The 20,132-nt window shown below is 45.2% G+C and overlaps 3 protein-coding genes across 4 annotated transcripts; all 3 read left to right on the forward strand.

The window, feature by feature from the left end:
* The first annotated feature begins 9,200 nt into the window (after window positions 1-9,200).
* On the forward strand, window positions 9,201-12,112 carry LOC124694484 (flavin-containing monooxygenase FMO GS-OX-like 2). Its single transcript, XM_047227467.1, has 7 exons — window positions 9,201-9,759; window positions 9,870-9,940; window positions 10,033-10,182; window positions 10,298-10,380; window positions 10,489-10,624; window positions 11,668-11,841; window positions 11,933-12,112. The coding sequence occupies exons 1-7, from the start codon at window positions 9,201-9,203 to the stop codon at window positions 12,110-12,112; spliced, it is 1,353 nt and encodes a 450-aa protein (XP_047083423.1).
* A 1,208-nt stretch (window positions 12,113-13,320) lies between these two features.
* Window positions 13,321-15,408, forward strand: LOC124694486 (flavin-containing monooxygenase FMO GS-OX-like 2). Of its 2 annotated transcripts, none has more exons than XM_047227471.1 (7): window positions 13,321-13,861; window positions 13,993-14,063; window positions 14,154-14,303; window positions 14,404-14,486; window positions 14,699-14,843; window positions 14,949-15,119; window positions 15,226-15,408. In XM_047227471.1, the coding sequence occupies exons 1-7, from the start codon at window positions 13,321-13,323 to the stop codon at window positions 15,406-15,408; spliced, it is 1,344 nt and encodes a 447-aa protein (XP_047083427.1). The 2 variants fall into 2 exon arrangements, with proteins under 2 accessions (XP_047083427.1, XP_047083426.1); XM_047227470.1 differs by having other exon boundaries at window positions 14,949-15,103; window positions 15,204-15,408.
* Window positions 15,409-16,968: 1,560 nt separating this feature from the next.
* On the forward strand, window positions 16,969-19,043 carry LOC124694489 (flavin-containing monooxygenase FMO GS-OX-like 2). Its single transcript, XM_047227475.1, has 7 exons — window positions 16,969-17,491; window positions 17,562-17,632; window positions 17,722-17,871; window positions 18,146-18,228; window positions 18,337-18,481; window positions 18,587-18,746; window positions 18,850-19,043. Exons 1-7 carry the CDS (start codon window positions 16,969-16,971, stop codon window positions 19,041-19,043), a joined length of 1,326 nt encoding a protein of 441 aa, XP_047083431.1.
* The last annotated feature ends 1,089 nt before the right edge of the window (window positions 19,044-20,132 follow it).

A 20,132-nucleotide genomic window follows, 5' to 3' on the forward strand; every position in this document is an offset into this window, starting at 1 on the left:
TTCATCAGCCAGACCTCGCCATGCCACCTCCTCCGCCACGGATATCTCCTCCTCGCCTCCCGAGATCTCGCCGAGGAGACCAAAACGCGAGCCTTGGCTCGACGAGCCAGCCGACGGCAGACCTGCCGGTGTCTTTCCTAGGCAAATTGTTGTCCCTAGGAGGAAGATTGGTACTCATTAACTCGGTACTAACAAATATGGTATTGTATATGTTATCATTCTTTCTTCTGCCGAAAGGAATTCTGCATAAACTCGATTATTATCGATCCAGATTCTTTTGGCAAGGGGACAGCGAGAAAAAGAAATATCGATTGGTTAAATGGAGTATAGTGTGTAGTCCCAAAGATCAAGGCGGACTTGGAATTCATGACCTGGAGGTTAAGAATTCTGCTCTGCTAGGTAAATGGCTTTTTAAGCTTCTTACTGAGAATGAGACATGGCAAACTATTCTTCGGAGAAAGTATATTGGCTTGAAGACGCTCTCCCAAGTGGTTTGGAAACCCGGGGACTCTCACTTCTGGGCTGGTCTCATGGGAACAAAAAATATTTTCTTTCGTCATGGTACTTTTTCTATTAAGAATGGAGCACAGATACGTTTCTGGGAAGATGTTTGGTTGGACAATGCTTCCCTGAGTGAACAATATCCTGCTTTGTATAGTATTGTTCGTCGCAAAGGTGATACCATTGCTACCGTTATGGCGACCTCACCTCCGAATGTGACGTTCAGACGGGTTTTACTTGGACAAAGGCTAACAGCATGGAATACTCTAGTTCAACGATTGGGTGATATTCAATTATCCCCTGAACCGGATGAATTTAAATGGAATCTTCATGTAGATGGCTCTTTCTCAGTTAAATCTTTATACAATGCAATCCTTCATTCTGATTTACCAGTTGATAATAATAAGAAAATTTGAAAGATGAAGATACCATTAAAAATTAAGATTTTTGGATGGTACCTTCGTCGAGGAGTTATTCTTACTAAAGATAATCTTGTTAAGCGGAATTGGCACGGAAGTTCACGGTGTGTTTTCTGTCATCATGATGAAACCATCAAACGCCTATTCTTCCAATGCAGTTTTGCGAAATCTATATGGTCAGTCATCCAAGTAGCGTCTACCCTGTATCCCCCGACTAGTGTGGCAAATGTCTTTGGCAATTGGCTTCACGGTGTTGATTCAAGGTTATCTGGGCGCTGTGGCTAAGTAGAAATGACAAGATTTTTAACGATAAAAACTGTTCTTTGTTGCAGGTCATCTACAGATGTACAGGTATTCTCCGTTCATGGTTACATCTTCAGCGGGTGGAGAACCGAGACCTATTTGCGGAGGTCTGTACACGGTTGGAGGCTACGGCGAGGGATACTTTTTCCCGACATGGGTGGCAGCATAGTCTACGGATTGAAGCTCCACCCTCTCCTTAGGTGTTATATAGTTTATCGTCTCGATATGTATTTCGCCTTTTTCCATTTATTGTTCGGTCTGGACACTTGAACAGTTGTGTGCATCCTGGTTATGCAGAGGCTGGATGTAAATTGCTTTTCACAAAATAATAAAACATCCTTTATCGAAAAAAAATCCAATCTACACCACTCCCACGTCCCCTCGAAGTCCTTGCCAAACCCCACAATCCCGCACACCTATGTCGCCCGAAAAGGACGGGGGCGAGTGCCGGTACCGGCTAGGGTTCCCCTATGTTGCCCAAGGAGGAGGACGCAAAGGTTGGTTATGACTAGTCAGAATATTTTCTAGCTCCTTTTCGTGTTTTTAAAACTGTGTGTAAATTTTCAATGCAAATCGTTTATAGTACGAGTACCTTCTGTTATTTGCAGCGTACCGCTTGTCTTTAATCTGCGGGTACGTGTCGGCGGATTACTTCGTCCGCTTGACATAGCCCACATTGACACATTCCAGCTAGAGAGTTAGCGTGTTAGAAGATCGTTAAGTCCCTGCAACAATCCGTTGACATGGAGTTAATCCCACGGAGCGCATTTTCGCACCATTTGGCCATGCATTGACCAGACGAAATATGAAATGCTCGTGCCTGATTCTCCCGATCTGCTTGATCTTGTCTTCCATGGAATGTATACATTCGCTTGCATGTTACCTATGAATTCTATAAGCAGCAGCAATACGGTACTAGCATTATCTATACCACGTGAAGATGGACATGATCAACGTTAATTAAGCATTTCTATTATCAAGGTAGGAGTATGGAAGTTTCATATGGTGTAGTCACTAGTCAAGGTATAATTAAGTTTGTAATGACAAGGGTGGCTCTAGAGTCGAAGCTATAGCCGAGAACATTCTTTCGTGGTATAGGAGACGCCGATGCCTCGATCGCTTTGATTAATTTGTTCAACTGCCACATCAGGTCACCTGCGGAGGTAGCCTATTCTGTTTCCAGCGTAATTTGCACGGCTCAAGAGTCATAGAAATCCACATCGAATCGATCAATGGAAGTGTAAAATGACGCAGACGCATTCGATACGGAGGGAGTATGTTTGTTGGCAATGACGCTTCCACTCCTTGTAGTATTTCGTTAATGTACTGTTGAGATGACCATTACTCCCCAACGAACAGTTGTGTGATAAGTAGCTTGCAAGTTGCAACGCAGTTTGCATGTATATTCGTTATTTTCTGCTGAATACGGTATGAAAAGTAAAAGTCGTAACAAAGGACAAGACGACACATAAAGTGCCCAGCTTTCTACTACTAGCAGCACATTTTTCAGTCTGAATTCCGTTGGGAAGGAGCAACGGAATATTCAACCGAAAAACAAAGGAGAAAGGGACGAACGAGAAAGAAAAGGCAACAAAAGGAGAGCCCGCAAACGCAAAGGCATTGTACACCTTAGTTTTTTTTTTTTTTTGTCTTTTGAAGGATTCTGCACCTTATGTTTTGTGAGGGAGATGAAAATTGCTATATTTTTTTTCTTTTTGAGGGAAAGCATAATTGCTATATATGTTTTTTTTGAGGTAAAATTGCTATATATGTTGCTTGCTGCGAGTAACAGCGACGAGTCACATTATCGTGGGCCAGTCCATTAGTACTGCTGGTTTTCTCTTTGTTTCTTTTTCATCATTTTTTCTTTTCTTTTCATCAAGTGACTATGGATCCATGATGAAAGTCGGAAGAAGAGAATTTCATGAAGGCCGGAGGGGAGGACTAGCTAAGGGAGGTTCAAGTCTCCGCGCTGTTGAGGGGCTTGCTTGGTGTCCCGGCTTCACAACAACGGTATGAAAGTGGGGGCGACAACACAGGTGAAGCGCAGAGTTCTACCTTTCGGGGTGAAAACCCAAGGTCCGGCCTTAACCGGTTGTGCCTGGCGGTGACCTTGGTGGAGGCATTGTTTTGAGAGCGGGGACTATCTTCGGGGTGAAAACCTAAGATCTTTGATCGGGCGACGACGGTGTTTGAGCACTCGTTCCCTTCTTGGAGGCGTCGTTTTTGGAGAGTCCGTAATTCAGGTGTTGTCATGGCGGTGGATGTATTGTTGTTGTTAGGCCCGAGATACTCGTAGCGGGACTTTTGTTTCTTAGTTTTCTTTTCCTTTTTTTGGCTGTGTGCATCCGTAGTGCCATTAGGGTGGTGCGTTGTTGCAGAGGCTGGGTGTAATTGGTATCTTCTTGATATTAATATATTCCCTTTATCGAAAAAATGAATACGTGAGTACATTTTCTGGTATACACGAATATTTTCTTCACATGTGAATATTTTTCTGTAAAACATGAATAAATTTTTTGAGATGTATGGAAAATTATAAAATTGAAAGAACACTCTTTAGTAAATGATTTTATTGAAATACATGAACATTTAATTTCATATGATGGTGGACCACTTTTTTTGGAAACCGTTAACGTATCTTTCAAAAGATGGACCTCCTTTTATATATATGAACAAAATTTCAAAATACATGAACATTATTTTGTAACACACAAAAAACTATTATATATAATATATTTTTTAATCTTTTACAGTGATGTTTTTCATTTATAAAAATACTTTCGGAAATATTGTTTGTTTTTGGTTAATAATGAACATTTTTACCCTTGTTATGTTTGTTTTTAGCTGTATCATTCATGTCTTTGGTGTTGTTTTTTTTCGTGATAATGGCAGGCATATATACTTACCAGGTAGGCTTCTTGTGATTGTTCATTTTGATCCTTAAGATTATAGCAGGCTGGTATTTAACTATATTTTGCTTGATCATGCTATTAATTGGATTTACTGTATACCTAACACGCCATTGTTTTCGATGTTGTTAGCAACAAATGATTTAGCCTTACAACCTTTTGCATATTAAATCCGTGCATAACTTTGCCTATAATTAAGTAATGGGACTGCAATTCCTTAACTCATGCTAGCAATGCTGATATATATTTTATGATTGTCTCGATCTCTCTTTCTTTCTTTGGTGGCACCAAAAGATACCCCTCGTTTTTGTATGTAGATTCCGATTTAGATTTTCAGTGCTAGCTAGTGGAGTTCCATTTGCCGGGGTGGGTCAACTTCCTTTTCTACTTTTCAATCCTCACTGCGTCTTCTTTCCATCTTTTTTGATTTCAGGTGCTACTGCTGGTAGCCAAATCTAAGCAGCAAATAAACACAAACTCGTTTCTAGTACTTGAAGTTAGTTTATCAATAAGATCTGGGAGCTGATCCGTTATTGCAGCGTACCGTGCATTTTGCTTTAAACTCGTATGCGCGTCGGGAGTGTTGAAATGAAAAACAAAAAGCTGATCCATATCGATTATTGAACTCAACTACTGTAGCTCGTATCGACAGTTCGAACAGTACTTGGGCGAACATTGGCATGTGGCCATAATACACCACGTTCATGTGTGTATTCATGCATCACGTTTTCGTAAAAGGGCAACACCTACATCATCAGATACTAGTTAGCCAGCTGGTAGCTTGCATTGGCTGCCTGTAACTGTACGGCTGCAAAAACCCATTGACATGGAGTTTTAATTCGACAACGATCAGAATTTAGCACAAGCCATTGACCGTAGAGAATGAAAATAGCCAAGTCCTCACGCGATTCTCTCGATTTGTCTGATCCTGTCCCGGAGATATATATAGAATAAGAGTCCTACATTTCCGTTGCACGTTACTGAAGAATTGAATCAGTACTAACCACGTGATGATGCAAATTCATTATCAAGCAATTCGATTATTGAAAAGCATAGCTCACGTGTAATTAAGCTGGTAATGACAAGGAGTGCAGTTTGTTTTATGAGAAGCAATAAAGCTAGCTCTAGATCGTCTAGCCTATATTTAGCTGATAGTACATTCTCTTTCGTAGCGAGTAAAAAAGGGAATAGAAATTAGTATACTTATTTGTAGCGACAAGGAGTGAAAGCGCTAACGCCAACTTAACTAACTAGTTGTCGTTAATTTAGTACAACGTTATAATAAATCAACCGCAACTAATAGGGAACTGAGTAAGTATACTTATTTGACGTGGCAACTAAACAACTAAATAAAGCTATAATACACAAGACATGACATGCTATCACACAAAATAAAAAAAAGGGAGTAGAAATTAGTTAGTTGACGTTAGTGCTTTCACTCCTTGTCGCATATAGTTAATATGCGCAGCAGACGTACGACTGACACATCGATGTGTTGGTCCATGGGTGTGTCCAGTGAAAAATTGTCGGGCTGGGCACTACTCTAATATGTGTACAGATACATACCGCCGCCGCTTACATATATACCAGTGGATGTTTGCTGCTGTACTTATCGTTAGTTGGTTCGTTTGTTCAATGCGCCGACGCAGGATCTATCATATCCATTATTTTGTGTGATAGCATGTCATGTCTTTTGTATTATAGCTTTGGTAGTTGAGCCGATATCAGGACTCAGTTTGGCCTCAGTCTTCACCGACGCCTTATATATCGATCATGGTGCAATAAAAAAACATCGCAATGTTGTGGTTACTCACCCTTTTAAAGCATCGTAGTGGGTAGTGGAGTAGAGGTTGCAACGTAGGAGTAACAGTGTACAAAGTAAAGCTGGTACTTGTAAAGGCCAGAGAAGAAAGTGCAGTGCACATCTTTCTCATTGCCAGTAGTTGTAGCAGTAGCAGCACATTTTTGAGGTGCGATTTCGCTGGGAAGGAGCACTGGAATATTCAATCAAAAACCAAAGAAGAAAACGGAAAGATGAAGGAGAAAAGAGGATTGCAACAAAAGAAGAGTCTGCAAAGGCGAAGCAAAAGCTCTACCTTTTTTAAGAGGAAGCAGCCGTTGTATTGTTTTGTTTTTGGTAGAGGCAGAAACGCTACTGCTGAGTATTAGGGTTTCTCCAGCCGGCCAAACGGTTCTGGGCTGTCCAAAACGGTCCACACGGACAGACGGACAGCCGGCATTGAAGCCGATGGCAAAATAAGCTACCCGTGTGCGCTTGGCATTGATGGCCAGCGGTACTTAAACCACGGCAATGCCCGCATCTTCTCCCCCCACTCCCATCGTCGCAACCATTGCCACTTCTGCACGCTCTCGCCCACGATGAAGCTGCCGAAGTGGATGAAGAAAACCGCCAACGACCACGAGGTTGGATCCTCGTCAGGCTGGCGGCACCGCTAGGATTCTCTGCCTCGGCGGAACCCTGCGTGCCCCCGCCTCATCCCTCCACTCTCGTAACAACACCTATTTTTCGGTCCACTGGTGGTGGCGGAGCAGCCTCCTCCTCCGCATGCACCGGGCAACAACATGCGATACATGCTAGTGCAGGAGGCGCAGCATCGGTGGGCACATGGCGACCCCTGCCGCCACCGTGACGTCTCCCTCCCGCACGAGTGGCACCTGAACAGGGGGGAGGCTCCACGTTCCGCCTCCTCTGACAGATCGGACCGTGCTGCTAGGAGATGCGCCGGCAGATCCAGCGGCTACCACCGGCAGGACTATTGGCGCACCTTCCTTGCGTGGGAGCACGAGGCGTGCCGGGTTATTCGCGGCCGCTGGGATTTCATGCCCGACGACACTGCGCATGACAGCGAAGACGAGGTCTTCTACGACAACGACGAGGACGACGACGAGATGGAGGACGTGCCTCGTCAGCCACTGTGAAGCTGGAGGCGATCGTCCCCGAGAACTACGACGAGGATGAGGCCACGGTGCCGCCATGGCCGCGTCATTGGCCGGCCAGGAGGCCAAGTGGTCCTGGCCATGGTATGAGGACGTTGTCCAGCTCTCGTCCATGGTGGTGGAGCATGTAGCCTCCCCGCCTCCGCCACCATCGCACGCGCCACCACATGCATCATGGGACGGCTAGGAGGTTCCACCTCCTCCGTGGTACAAGCCGCCAGCGACACTGCCGGAATACCCATCACCGCCTCCGCAGTACGCGTAGCCAGCGGAGATCTCTGCTTGGGCGCAACAGCTTTGGGCTCCCCTACCCTTCTTCAACCTCGTCTCCGACGACGAAGAAGACATTGACACTTGAATTAGCGTGTAGATTTTAGTTCTAAAACTATGTAAATTATGTTTGCATAAATGAAATTTGTATCAAAATTTGGCACGCTTTTAAAACTTCATGCCATTTCATTTGTCTCCTGTGCGTGGTCAACTAGCCGGCGGATCGAATGGGTCGTGCCACCGAGTGCTCTGTCCGGGCAGGCTGGACCGGACGATGCATCCTTTGCATGGGCCAATCTAAATGGACAGAAACGAACTATTTATGTCGTCGATTTCGGTTGGCCCACTAGAGAATGATGCCCTTACATCTCTCCGGCCAAAAGGTTGAGCTGGGCTGGGATTCTCCAAAAACGTGTGTTCGTGCATCATGAACATTCTTTCTATGGAAGTATAGCTGTCTGTCTATTAACTGTGCATTACTTCTGCATTACGAAGGAAGAAGCAGATGCATCTAGATGAGCTATCACACATATTGGTAGAATTATAGCATATGGTTGCCGGCTTGCCGCGTAAAATAAGTAGAAACTATAGCAGTAGTTAGCTAGTGGGCGCTGACGCTGTCACTCCTCAACAGACACATGGATATGTGGTTGTACTGCATATTAATTATCTGTGTGGAGATACTCTAAGAACAAGTACAATAAGATACAGTTAGCTTGTCTCCCTCCCTCTCTCGATTCAGATGGTGTTATACGGCGGTAAAAGGGCCAAAACCGGGACAAGGGCACAAGGCGGAAAGGAAAACGGTGAACCAAGTGTGGAAACTAGGATCCCTCGGACAATTTCTGGCCTCCGAGAAAAACCCAGGTTTTGGCCAAAACTCCGACAATCCAAGCGGGGCGTACAAGAGAAAATATATGAGTCCGACAATCCAATCCAATCACGATTTTTTGGGCACTCATCGTATGTATACACGCAAAGTTTGTTTTGTTACGAGTAAAGGGCTCTATTTGCAATGCTCATGAAACTGTCAGAGAAAGTCATCACCTTTTCTTATGGTGTCCTTTTGAGGTGGGATTCCAGTGGAATATATATTCGATCGAAAAACAAAGAAGAAATGAGAAATGAGGAAAGAAGATGAAAAAGGGATGGCAACAAACAAACGGAGAGCCCACAAAGGAAAAGGCGGCCGGGGCCTCTTCTCTCAACCTGGCCACGGGCCACGGCCCAAAAACCTTATGGCCTGTTTGGTTTGTGTCCCCAGCTTACCCTACCAAAAAATTGGGCATGCCAAATATCCTCCTGTCTGTTTGGTTTGTTGCTAATTATTTGGCTGCCTATGGATCACTTGTTGTTTTCTTCATTGATTCTAGCCAAAAGCCTATGGGTGGCAGATTCCCTTGCCAAAAAGATTTGCTAGCCAATTTTGGTAGGGTTCCCGTAGGCGCAATCCAAACACACCCTTAATTCCTGTCCGGCCTGCCCGTCATCGGCGGCGTGCAGCGTTGATTGTGCGATGGTTCTACATCGTGGCTGCCCCCCTGGTGGTCGCGGCCGGCGGCGTCTCCGGCTCCGGCGAGGTGGGTCCGGTGGGACGCAGAACTCAGAACTCAGATTGTCTTACGCACGTGACAATTTGCTGATCATGCTGAGGCTGCTAACAGATCCCGACCGAAACATAAACAAGAGAGGCGGCTATGCCTGTACGACTTCTGATTAAACGAACGAAAGAATCCGAATACAAAAATGGCGCTCGAACAAAGGAAGCAACTCACCGAACGACGATCGAGAGGACGAGACTTTGCACGTACGCCCACTCTCCCTGCTTCCTCCCGAAATGCCGCCCCGCCGCGTCGCCGTGATCGGCGCCGGAGCCGCCGGGCTGGTGGCGGCGCGCGAGCTGCGTCGCGAGGGCCACGCCCCAGTCGTCTTCGAGCGCGCCGCGGCAGTGGGCGGCAACTGGCTCTACGATGCCTCTCCAGCCAGCGCCGCCTCGGCTACCGACCTGCTCGGCGCCGGCGGCGTCCACTCGAGCCTGTACGCGGCCCTCCGCACCAACCTGCCCCGCGAGTGCATGGGCTTCCTCGACTTCCCCTTCGTCCCCGACGACGGCGCCGGGACCGAGAGCTCATACTCCGACGACCCGCGCAGGTTCCCCGGCCACGAGGAGGTGCTCCGGTACCTCGAGGCGTTTGGGCGGCGGTTTGATCTTCATGGGCTGGTACGGTTCGAAACGGAGGTGGTCCGCGTCCGCAGGGACGACGCCGGCCCGGGCTGGAAGGTGTCGTACCGCTCGATGAAGCTCGCCCATGTCAGTAGTGAACAAGAGGAGGTGTTCGACGCCGTCGTTGTCTGCAACGGTCACTTGGCCGAGCCGCACATCGCCGACATCGCCGGTAATTAACCACCCGATGTCCTACACTCCTACAGTTACACGCATGCAGTTATGTAAGCTTGCATGGCTATTGATGGCTGAGCTAAATTAACAGCCGATTGAATGTTGCAGGCATGGATACTTGGCCCGGGAAGCAAATGCACAGCCACAACTACCGTGTGCCCGACTCGTTTCACGGACAAGTGCGTCCTTGTTGATGAATGATGAACTTCTGTTTACTTCCTACTGAACTAGACCGATAATAATAACGCGTAAATATTGACTTGTTGCCTAGGTTGTGGTGGTAATCGGATCAGCGCCCAGTGGACACGAAATTTCGAGGGACATTGCAGGTGTCGCGAAAGAGGTCCATGTTGGGCGTCGGTCACCCCCCACCTCCGAAATGCAGAGCACTGCCCGTGCAAACTTGTGGCTTCATCCTATGGTAAACCAAGTCTAAATAATACTCCAGTACTGTATATATATGTAAGAAAAACATCTGTACAATATCATATATAGTATTCACCAAGAAATTTAATCAGTATACGAAACATTTTAAGGTCGAGCGCGCTGAGGAAGATGGCAGCGTGGTGTTCAAAGATGGTAGTCGGGTTAAAGCCAATGCCATCGTGCACTGCACCGGGTAAGTGAACTGTTATGCACTCCTAAATTTAGTCGACATGGCGCCTCTCCTTGATATAAACACATTATGTGTACATAGTCTTAAGCATTTTCACTGTTATTTGCGTAGATACAAGTACAACTTCCCATTCCTAGGTGATGATGCTGGTATCTACGTCGACGACAACCGCGTGGGCCCGCTATACCAGCATGTCTTCCCCCCACACTTGGCTCCTCACATCTCCTTCATTGGGCTGCACATCAAGGTCAGCTTAACTTGCTAGTGGATCATTCTTTTCAGCTCCATCCTCTAGCAAAATGGACCCTCCCATGCCAGCCCGCAAGTGAACGGCTCAAAATCATGCCTGCGCCAAAACAAGGTCGACTTTAGGGATGAAATGGTAACTTAGAAGTTAAGAAAAATGTGTGCTATGCTACATCCCCTCCCAAATATTTGAAAGGGTAAAATGGACTTTTAATAATTAGTTTCTAGTTAAAATTAAATGTTGTTGGCCCGATGTATGCCTGTGCGCACCACAAGTACTCATCTTGTTGGAAACATTATCCATCCCGAGACTAAGGGTTTGGATAAGCTACCAACTATCAGAATGGGTGGCGGATATGCCCGCAATTCTTGAATTCATTGTTGTCCAACAAACACCAGGCATCATCTGACACACGGTTCAAATCTTTGGGATTGCGAGAGACATTTGGTAGAGTCTGACTGAGGAAAAGGTAACTTACATGTTACAAAGGAAGAAGAAAATGTGTATGCTATCTAAGTGGGTTATATAGAGCTGCAACATGCTTATAAATGAGTATACCATGAAGCCTTTTATAACAAACAGGCACAAACGTGAACCGAGGCATATCCCAGTGATTGGGGTGGGTTGATGCATCCCTGCCCACCAAGTTTGAATCTCTGTATTCGCGATTTGGTGTTATGCACACAATCACTTCTAGTAAAAACACAACGTTTTGGGTTTCTTCCCCTTAAAACCAAATCATTTTCACAAACAGGTAAACATAGAGTGTAATCTCCATTGTTTGATGTCTTTAGATGGTTGTAGGCTTGAAGAATAAAAGCTACAAAAATTCAAACCTGAAGTGCAATAAAAAAAAAAGAGTTGTACACCTTCATACCAGGTTTTCATCTGTCCAACCTTGATGTGCACGAAACCCAGCTCGGTCTTGCTTGAAATACCTCTGTCCTATAGTAATCTAGGCAGGGTTGTAGCTCCGAGCTTAATTATAATTAGTGTTTTGTCTATGCATGCACTTATGCATATTAATTAAGATTTCTTCACAGGCTCTTCTTTTCCCCTTGTTTCAACTGCAAAGCAACTGGGTGGCCGGAGTCCTATCGGGAAGGATAAAGCTCCCGTCACAAGATGAAATGATGGAACATGTCGCAACATTTTACAGGGAGATGGAGGCTGACATATTCCCCAACAGAAACACTCATAACCTAGGAGCATGCACGGTAAATACGGCCACACTTCCCCTTTTCATATACATAAAATAGGCAATGATGGCCGACTTACTTTTTTTAAAATATTAATTTTGGCATGTAGTATAAGTATGAAGACTGGGTTGCTGAGAAATGTGGGCATGAGAAGATTGAAGGGTGGAGAAAAGAGATGTTCATTGCGGCGCTAAAGAACTTTGCTCATCGCCGTGAGAGCTACCAGGATGAATGGGACGACGACCACCTATTACCACAAGCACACCGAGATTTTGCCAAGTATTTGTGACTGATTTTCGGCCGGATACAATTTTATTTGTCTTCCGTGTAGTACTTCTTGTTCATGTTCGGCTTTGTCCATTATATGAAACAATTATTTTAAAAATGCCTTTAATTTGCACATGAAATGCGAAAACTTTCTCAAAAGTATATGTCAGTTGCCTGTTATATCATGGATCTCTGTGTCAGCCGTCAGCGTATTTTAGTGTACACTCTTGGTTTGTTTGTTGAAAAACTTTGATGGCTTCGACATTAAGTTTGCACAAATACGGTAGGTGATCAACTAGATTCAGACCAGGAAGTATCGTCGCAGATGTGTCAGTCCATTGCTAAACCTTGTGGTTCGAAGTTTGGCTTTAGGATAGAGAATACCGTAGTTCGATTTTATTTGGAAAGAAGAATTACAAAATCATTGATGGTTGACTTTGATCTGGTGCTACTACCATTTGATTATCCAGCTGCTTGGACTTTCTTTTTGCGACGACAATAAAATAGTTCAACTAGTTGGACCATAACAAGCTGAACTATATGGCCGGTCCGTCCTGTTGGTTAATCACCTCCATTAATTATTTTGGGTTTGCTACGACTAAGTTAGTGGTCATTCAAGTTCTACACCGTCCAATTACATCGTAATTCATGTATCTAAAGTTGTATGTTAGATCACGTGTGAGATTTTTTAGTTTTAAGTAGGATTGCAACTAAGAAAAAGGGTTGCAAAGTGTTAGATTTGTTTTGCAATTTATGCTAGTCATAAACTGATGACATCACCTCGTTCTCATTCAACCGAGAATTAGCCACGCCCTAATTACATGTACGCCCTGATCTGTTAGTGTTACTAATGCAAGTCTTCGGTGCATATGTAAAAAATGACGAAACCATTTCAGCCACCTCCGAAATGGTACCACTAGGGTGGAAATATGATGGGCCACCACATGTAGCCCCAGTGCCACAACCACTAGAGACAAAATGTGATGAAGCATGTCGATCGAGTTGGGAGAGCAAATAATCAGCGGTAAGTATAGCCGGTGCATGTGAGCGGAGAAGAGATTAGCCGCCATCTTAAATTTGTCAAAAAATAAAAAATAAAATTATCTCATTGGTAACCACTTTCTCGATGAATAGAAAAAATGCCATGGCCAACTGCTCCACGTGAAGAAAACACAACTTGACAATAGCAGCAGACCAGCTTGAAGACTTTCCCTTGACCCTTGGCCTCCGATGCCATCTCGGGTCGCTGTAATCGGCGCCGGAGCCGCCGGCCTGGTGGCTGCGCGCGAACTGCGGCGCGAGGGCCACGACCCCGTCGTCTTCGAGCGCGCAGCCGGAGTGGGTGGAAGCTGGCTCTACGACCCGGCTGCCTCGGCTGACCCACTCGGCGCCGGCGGCGTCCACTCGAGCCTGTATGCCTCCCTCCGCACCAACCTGCCCCGCGAGATCATGGGCTTCCTCGACTTCCCCTTCGTCGCCGTCGAGGTCTCCGGCAGCGACCCGCGCAGGTTCCCTGGGCACGAGGAAGTGCAACGGTACCTTGAAGCGTTCGCACGGCGGTTCGACCTCTACGGGCTGGTCCGGCTCCGGACGGAGGTGGTCCGCATCCGCAGGAACGCCAGCACGGGGAGCTGGTTGGTATCGTACTGCTCCAGGAAGCTTGCCGGCGCCGGCAGAGATGAACATGAGGGGGAGGAGGAGGAGGAGGAGTTCGACGCCGTCGTCGTCTGCAACGGCCACTTCACGGAGCCGCGGCTCGCCGACATCACCGGTACGTTTTGTATGCGTACACCTGCTACACTAGTCAGCGAGGTTCATGGTGATCCATAGAGTGACCTGCAGGCATAGATTTTGTTTGTTCGTTTGGGTTGCTCATAAAGCATATCGCTCAATGATTTGCAGGTATAGATGCTTGGCCCGGAAAGCAGATGCACAGCCACAATTATCGTGTACCCGACCCATTTCACGGCCAAGTGTGTCATTTATCATCCATCACATTGCTTATTAATCGACGTGCTATACATGAGTATAAAATTTGCATCGTCTATCTTCTTGTTAGCTAGGTTGTGGTGATAATAGGATACCGTCCCAGCGGAATGGACATATCAAGGGACATAGCTGGTGTCGCCAAAGAGGTCCATGTTGCCACTCGATCGGCGCCTCGTGAAGTGCAGAGTACTACAGCACATCCCAACTTGTGGTTACATTCCATGGTAAATTAGTAATATCATCATGCTCAAATCCAACTCCGCCATCACGTTGAGGTAGTTAGTAAAAGGTACTGGTTAATACCACTCCTAATGTTTATTGCAGATAGATCATGCAGAAGAAGATGGCACCGTGGTGTTTCAAGACGGCAGTCAGGTCAAAGCTGATACCATCCTACACTGCACTGGGTAAGCGAGTTAGTACATTTTTCCATGAAGTTTCTAAAGTTAGCATCAAGCTAATATAATTAATAAGATCTCACACCCGGCCTCAACCATAGCTGGAATGCACACAACCGTTAGTGAGTAGTACATCAGTTTGAATTTAGTCAATTTAGCCTCTGCTTTCTGAGAAAGACTATCTTGTTTGAATTAGGTCTTCTCTTTTCCTGATTACCTAGATACAAATACAAATTTCCGTTCCTGGATGAGAGCGATGATGCTATTGGTATCTTTGTGGATGAGAACCGTGTGGGCCCATTGTATAAGCATGTGTTTCCGCCACAATTGGCTCCTCACATCTCCTTCATCGGATTGCCTTTCAAGGTCAGCTTAATTTGCTAGCTACGCTAGCTCACGGGAAGAGGTGGTTCACTAGCTAGCTTCTTGATCGATGCATTCACGAGTATGAAGTAAGATATTTTTCTCTAGGCTATCCCTTTTCCATTGTTTCAACTCCAAAGCAACTGGGTGGCCGGAGTTCTGTCAGGAAGGATTGACCTCCCATCACAAGAGGAGATGATGCAAGATGTGGAAACATATTACTTGGAGATGGAAGCTCGCAGATGCCCCAAAAGATACACTCACGGCCTGCAGTTAGCTGTATGTCCATATACCTACATACATCACTGATCTTCATGCTTTGAAAATTAAGCTTAGGTGATACTTGTAATATATCTTTACTTGTCTAATTGTTATGAAATTACAGTTTGAGTATGAGGACTGGATGGTGGAGCAATGTGGGTTGGAAAATATCGAGTTGTGGAGGAAAGAGATATATGTCGGCGCAAAACCCAAGATGTTGGATCGACCTGAGAGTTATCGCGACAAGTGGGATGATGATCATGACCTATTAGCACAGGCATACCATGATTTCAAAGAGTATATTTGACCTGATCTCATCAATAGACTCCCTCAAACTACTTACTATTTGGCTTCCACCACTGAATAATTTCCTTTTGAGAACTGTTTTAATTTCCATATATCTGAAATCTTGGAAGTCACAATTAGGAGAGTTTCCTAAATAGGTGATGTAATTTTAGTAAAAAGTCACACTTTGTAAGTTCTCTTAAATATGGCAGGAGATATGAAAAACTAAATACCAAACAAACAAAATCTTTTGCTTAATCTATAGTCATTGATTTGGTTTATTGTATTCCTCGGAGTGCTTTCCCCAATATCGGTAAAAGAAACCAGAATCTAATATTTTTTTGTATATTCATTCATTCAAACATAGAAATATGTTGATTCATACAAATTTTTGCAAGCATATTTGAGGACGGTGTGAGTACTATTATGTATTTGTCAATTTACTTGAACTCGTGCACAATGACGTAGAAATTTCATTAGAAAGGTGCCTAGTTTCTAGGGTTTGTTCTAACGATCTAACGACTCGCGATATTGTAACCTCAACGCTTACTCTAGTGCCCCTCGGATAGGGGTGTAAACGAATCAGATCGAATTTGGATCATACCATATCAATTTTTCCGATTCGGATCAGAGAAGATAACCGGTTTCAGATTCAAATGTGGATATACTTGACCACGGATTGGAATTGGAAATAGGCCGGATTCGGACCTTAAATAAAAATAGTTTGATAGATGCTCTCATCGGTAGATATTGCTAGTTCTTGCAAATCTTAAAAGAAATTTAAATTTTTAGGCATGTCAAGTTAAAAAAGAGACATAATACGCTAAAACTTGTATTGATAGAAAGTTAGAGCTAAACATCCTCGCCAAATTTTTTTTTGGTAACTAAATAACTACTGACCTTGTAAGATTGGTCTTGGATTTTGACTCAAAAATTGGATTATCCGGTTAAAAATCTTCGGATTATCCTGATTAAATTTTAGATAATCTATATCCACATGCTATTATCCTGATTAAATGGATTCTAGGCCGGTTTCGTCACGGAAAGTATCCTATATGTTTATGCCCCCTCAGATCTTTTCGGTGGCGCAACTAATCTGTCTTGTCAGTGTCACAAGAAAGAAAAAGTGATGAAATCTGATTGGATCGGAAGACCTGGCAATGGGGCATTCAAACTTGTAAAGTGTACGTGATTACGATTTACTCCCTCCGTTCAGAAATGTGAGGTGTTGAAGTATTTTATTTGGTTCATCTACTTTAGTTTAGATCTAATCTATTTTTATGTGGAGGTTCACTCACTTTGATTTATATCTATTATTAGTTTATTACTTTAAAAAGACCTAAAACATTACATTGATACTCAGAGAGAGTATCATTTAATTAACGGTAAGTATAGCCCGCTCATGTGATCGGCGATTTGCCGCCACTTTGCTTTTGTCCCACTGATCATCACTTTTCGAATAGAAGAAATGATATGGCTAACTGCTCCACGTGGAGAAAACAAAACAAACTCAACGCAACGCAACGACGACGAGAGCAGCAGAGAGCAGACTAGCAGCTTTGAAGACTTTCGTCGGTCTCCGATGCCATCTCGTGTCGCCGTGATCGGCGCGGGAGCCGCCGGCCTGGTGGCTGCGCGCGAACTGCGGCGCGAGGGCCACGACCCCGTCGTCTTCGAGCGGGCCGCCGGCGTGGGCGGCGTCTGGCTCTATGACTCAGCCGCCTCCGCCGACCCGCTTGGCGCCGGCGGCGTCCACTCGAGTCTCTACGCGTCCCTCCGCACCAACATCCCACGCGAGTGCATGGGCTTCTTCGACTTCCCCTTCGTCTCCGACGAGAGCGCCGGCGACCCGCGAAGGTACCCCGGGCATGAGGAGGTGCTCCGGTACCTCGAGGCGTTCGCGCAGCGGTTCGACCTCCACGGGCTGGTCCGGCTCGAGACGGAGGTGGTCCGCGTCCGCAGGGACGACGCGAGCGCGGGCTGGAAGGTGTCCTACTGCTCGACAAAGCTCGCCGGCGCCGGCAGCGACGAACTAGAGGAGGAGGTGTTCGACGCCGTCGTGGTCTGCAACGGCCACTACGCCGAGCCGCGTCTCGCCGTCGCTGGTATGTATGCGATGCGATTGCGTACACATGCTACTACTGAGCAAAGATCATTGTGATTGGCAATTTGCAGGCATAGATGGTTGGCCAGGAAAGCAGATGCACAGCCACAGTTACCGTAAGCCCGAGCCGTTTCATGACCAAGTGCGTGCGTCATCTTCATCTATCATCCATCCATCCATCACCTTGATTCTTATATACAGTATGAGATAATTACCTCCTTTGGTAGCTAGGTTGTGGTGATAATAGGATACAATCCCAGTGGGATGGACATTTCGAGGGACATTGCTGGTGTCGCCAAAGAGGTCCATGTTTCCATTCGATCAGCGCCTTACGGACTGCAGAGTACTACTGCAAAAGCCAACTTGTTGCTACATTCCATGGTAATCAGCAGCAGCAGTAGTAGTATGTATTACTATCGCACACTAATCGAACACCATGTCACATCAAGATAACTAGAGAAATTAAGTCATGCCGCGAGAGTAGATCATGTTTTTATTGGGTGTGCGAGTTCGTCGTTCTTTTTGCTTGCAAATATTGGTTGCCGGTTCTTGTAATTATTTCTATCCTTCTATAAATATATGGCACACCTTTGGTGTGCCCTCGAAAAAAAAAGAGATATAAAATTGGTATTGCTACTCTAAATATTTGTTGCAGATCGAGTGTGCCGAGGAAGATGGCACCATTGTGTTCCAAGACGGTAGTCGGGTCAAAGCGGATGTCATCATCCACTGTACTGGGTAAGTAACTACTAGTGCATCTTAACTTCTATAATGTAGATTATGCTTTTGTTGACAAGAAAGATCATCTTAATTGAATAAAGTTGTCTCTATGTCTTAATTATGTAGATACAAGTATAGCTTCCCATTCCTAGGTGACGGCGAAGAGGCTGCTGGTATCTGTGTGGACGACAACCGAGTGGGTCCTCTATACAAGCATGTGTTCCCACCACAACTTGCTCCTCACATGGCCTTCATTGGATTGCCGTTCAAGGTTTGTTTAATTTGCTAGATAAGTCCGTTAATTGGGAGAATAGTTCACACGCTAGTTTTTTTTATCCATACATTCACATATAAAAATTAAGTTATTTCTTTCTAGGGCATCCCTTTTCCATTGTTTGAACTGCAAAGCAACTGGGTGGCTGGAGTTCTATCAGGACGGATTGAGCTCCCATCACAAGAGAAGATGATGCATGACGTGGAAACATTTTACTTGGAGATGGAAGCTCGCGTATGGCCCAAAAGATACACTCATGGTCTAACACTAACGGTATGTGCATGTGCCTACGTCATAGATCTTCATACTTTGATAATTTAGCTTGCTTGGTACTACTTGCTATCATAACTTTACTATTGGAACCGTTTCGGCATTCCAGTTTGAGTATGAGGACTGGCTGGTGGAGCAATGCGGGCTAGAGAAGATTGAAGAGTGGAGGAAAGTGATACACCTCACAGCGAGAACCAAGGTGTCAGGTCAGCCTGAGAGCTACCGAGACAAGTGGGATGACGACCATTTGCTGGCACAAGCACACAATGATTTCACAAAAAAATTCTGACGTGATCTGACTAGATCCCTTTAGAAACTTAATTTTTGATTTCCATTGGTTTGTGAATTATACCATTCCAAGAACAATTTGATTTTCATATAGAAGATTCTCTGGTGGTCACCCGTGCCAACGGTTTTTAATACAATTACGACACTTTATTGATCAAGGCAAATCATTGCAAATAGTCCGCCGGATGCAATCCGGGGTAGAGTTTCTAAAACAAATCGAAACAAACTGCTCCGCTGAGCGAGCTAGAGTATGTGCCGCAATATTAGACTCACATAAAATATGAGAAAATGATAATGCAAGGAAATTGGTCGCCATAGACTTGATGTCCTGCACGACCACGCCAATGGGACTTCTGTCCATCTCTGAAGAGTTGATTCTCTGAATTAATTACAAGCAATCAGAGAAAACCATCAGTTTGTCGAAACCTTCATCACCAGCAAGGGAAACAGCGCGGCGAAGAGCCAGCGCTTCAGCCAATTTCGGCGTTATGATCTCCATCAAGAGCTCGCTGCAAGCAATCAAGCACTCACCAGTGTGGCTTCGGATCACAACGGCAATTCCCATCTAACGCGACAATGTAAAGAGAGCAGCTCAGCAGCATCCACATTAACATACACAGTTCCTTCAGGCGGCGGAGACCATCTAGCTGCAGAGGATCTGGTCTCACGTCTATTTGAAGTATCCGGCTAAAACAAATGTTGTTCAATCATCTCGATATATGCTTTGCTTTGTTCTGCAACAGTCTGCGGTGGCTCATATTTTCACCATTACGTACACTGTTCCTGACCAACCACAGCACTGTAAGCACCATGCATTCCCTCTCTGTCGATCTAGCCAGGAAATCAAAGACCCAAGATTTTGGATTTGTGAAAAATTTCCGGCGCAGCTGAAACCCATACATGGGTTTTATCTCCTGCCACACTTCCTTAGCATACTGACACAGAATAAGAACGTATGTGCAGATGTCTCCTCCTGAGCACACAGACAACACAAGCCATTGACGCTGGAACGTGCCTACGGCAAAGTTGAACACCAGATGGTAGATAGTCATGGACAAAACGCCACAGGTTAATTTTCATTTTGCCCAGC

The sequence above is a fragment of the Lolium rigidum genome, chromosome 3, assembly GCF_022539505.1.
Source record: "Lolium rigidum isolate FL_2022 chromosome 3, APGP_CSIRO_Lrig_0.1, whole genome shotgun sequence".
Taxonomy (NCBI): domain Eukaryota; kingdom Viridiplantae; phylum Streptophyta; class Magnoliopsida; order Poales; family Poaceae; genus Lolium; species Lolium rigidum.

Coding starts and splice junctions, on each gene's coding strand:
- LOC124694489 (XM_047227475.1), top strand. CDS start 16,969: ATGCCATCTCGTGTCGCCGTGATCGGCGCGGGAGCCGCCGGCCTGGTG. Junction 17,872..18,145: donor ACTTGTTGCTACATTCCATG/GTAATCAGCAGC, acceptor TATTTGTTGCAG/ATCGAGTGTGCCGAGGAAGA. Junction 18,747..18,849: donor CAAAAGATACACTCATGGTC/TAACACTAACGG, acceptor CTATTGGAACCG/TTTCGGCATTCCAGTTTGAG.
- LOC124694486 (XM_047227470.1), top strand. CDS start 13,321: ATGCCATCTCGGGTCGCTGTAATCGGCGCCGGAGCCGCCGGCCTGGTG. Junction 14,064..14,153: donor CCGACCCATTTCACGGCCAA/GTGTGTCATTTA, acceptor CTTGTTAGCTAG/GTTGTGGTGATAATAGGATA. Junction 14,487..14,698: donor ACCATCCTACACTGCACTGG/GTAAGCGAGTTA, acceptor CTGATTACCTAG/ATACAAATACAAATTTCCGT.
- LOC124694484 (XM_047227467.1), top strand. CDS start 9,201: ATGCCGCCCCGCCGCGTCGCCGTGATCGGCGCCGGAGCCGCCGGGCTG. Junction 9,941..10,032: donor CCGACTCGTTTCACGGACAA/GTGCGTCCTTGT, acceptor CTTGTTGCCTAG/GTTGTGGTGGTAATCGGATC. Junction 10,625..11,667: donor TCATTGGGCTGCACATCAAG/GTCAGCTTAACT, acceptor ATTTCTTCACAG/GCTCTTCTTTTCCCCTTGTT.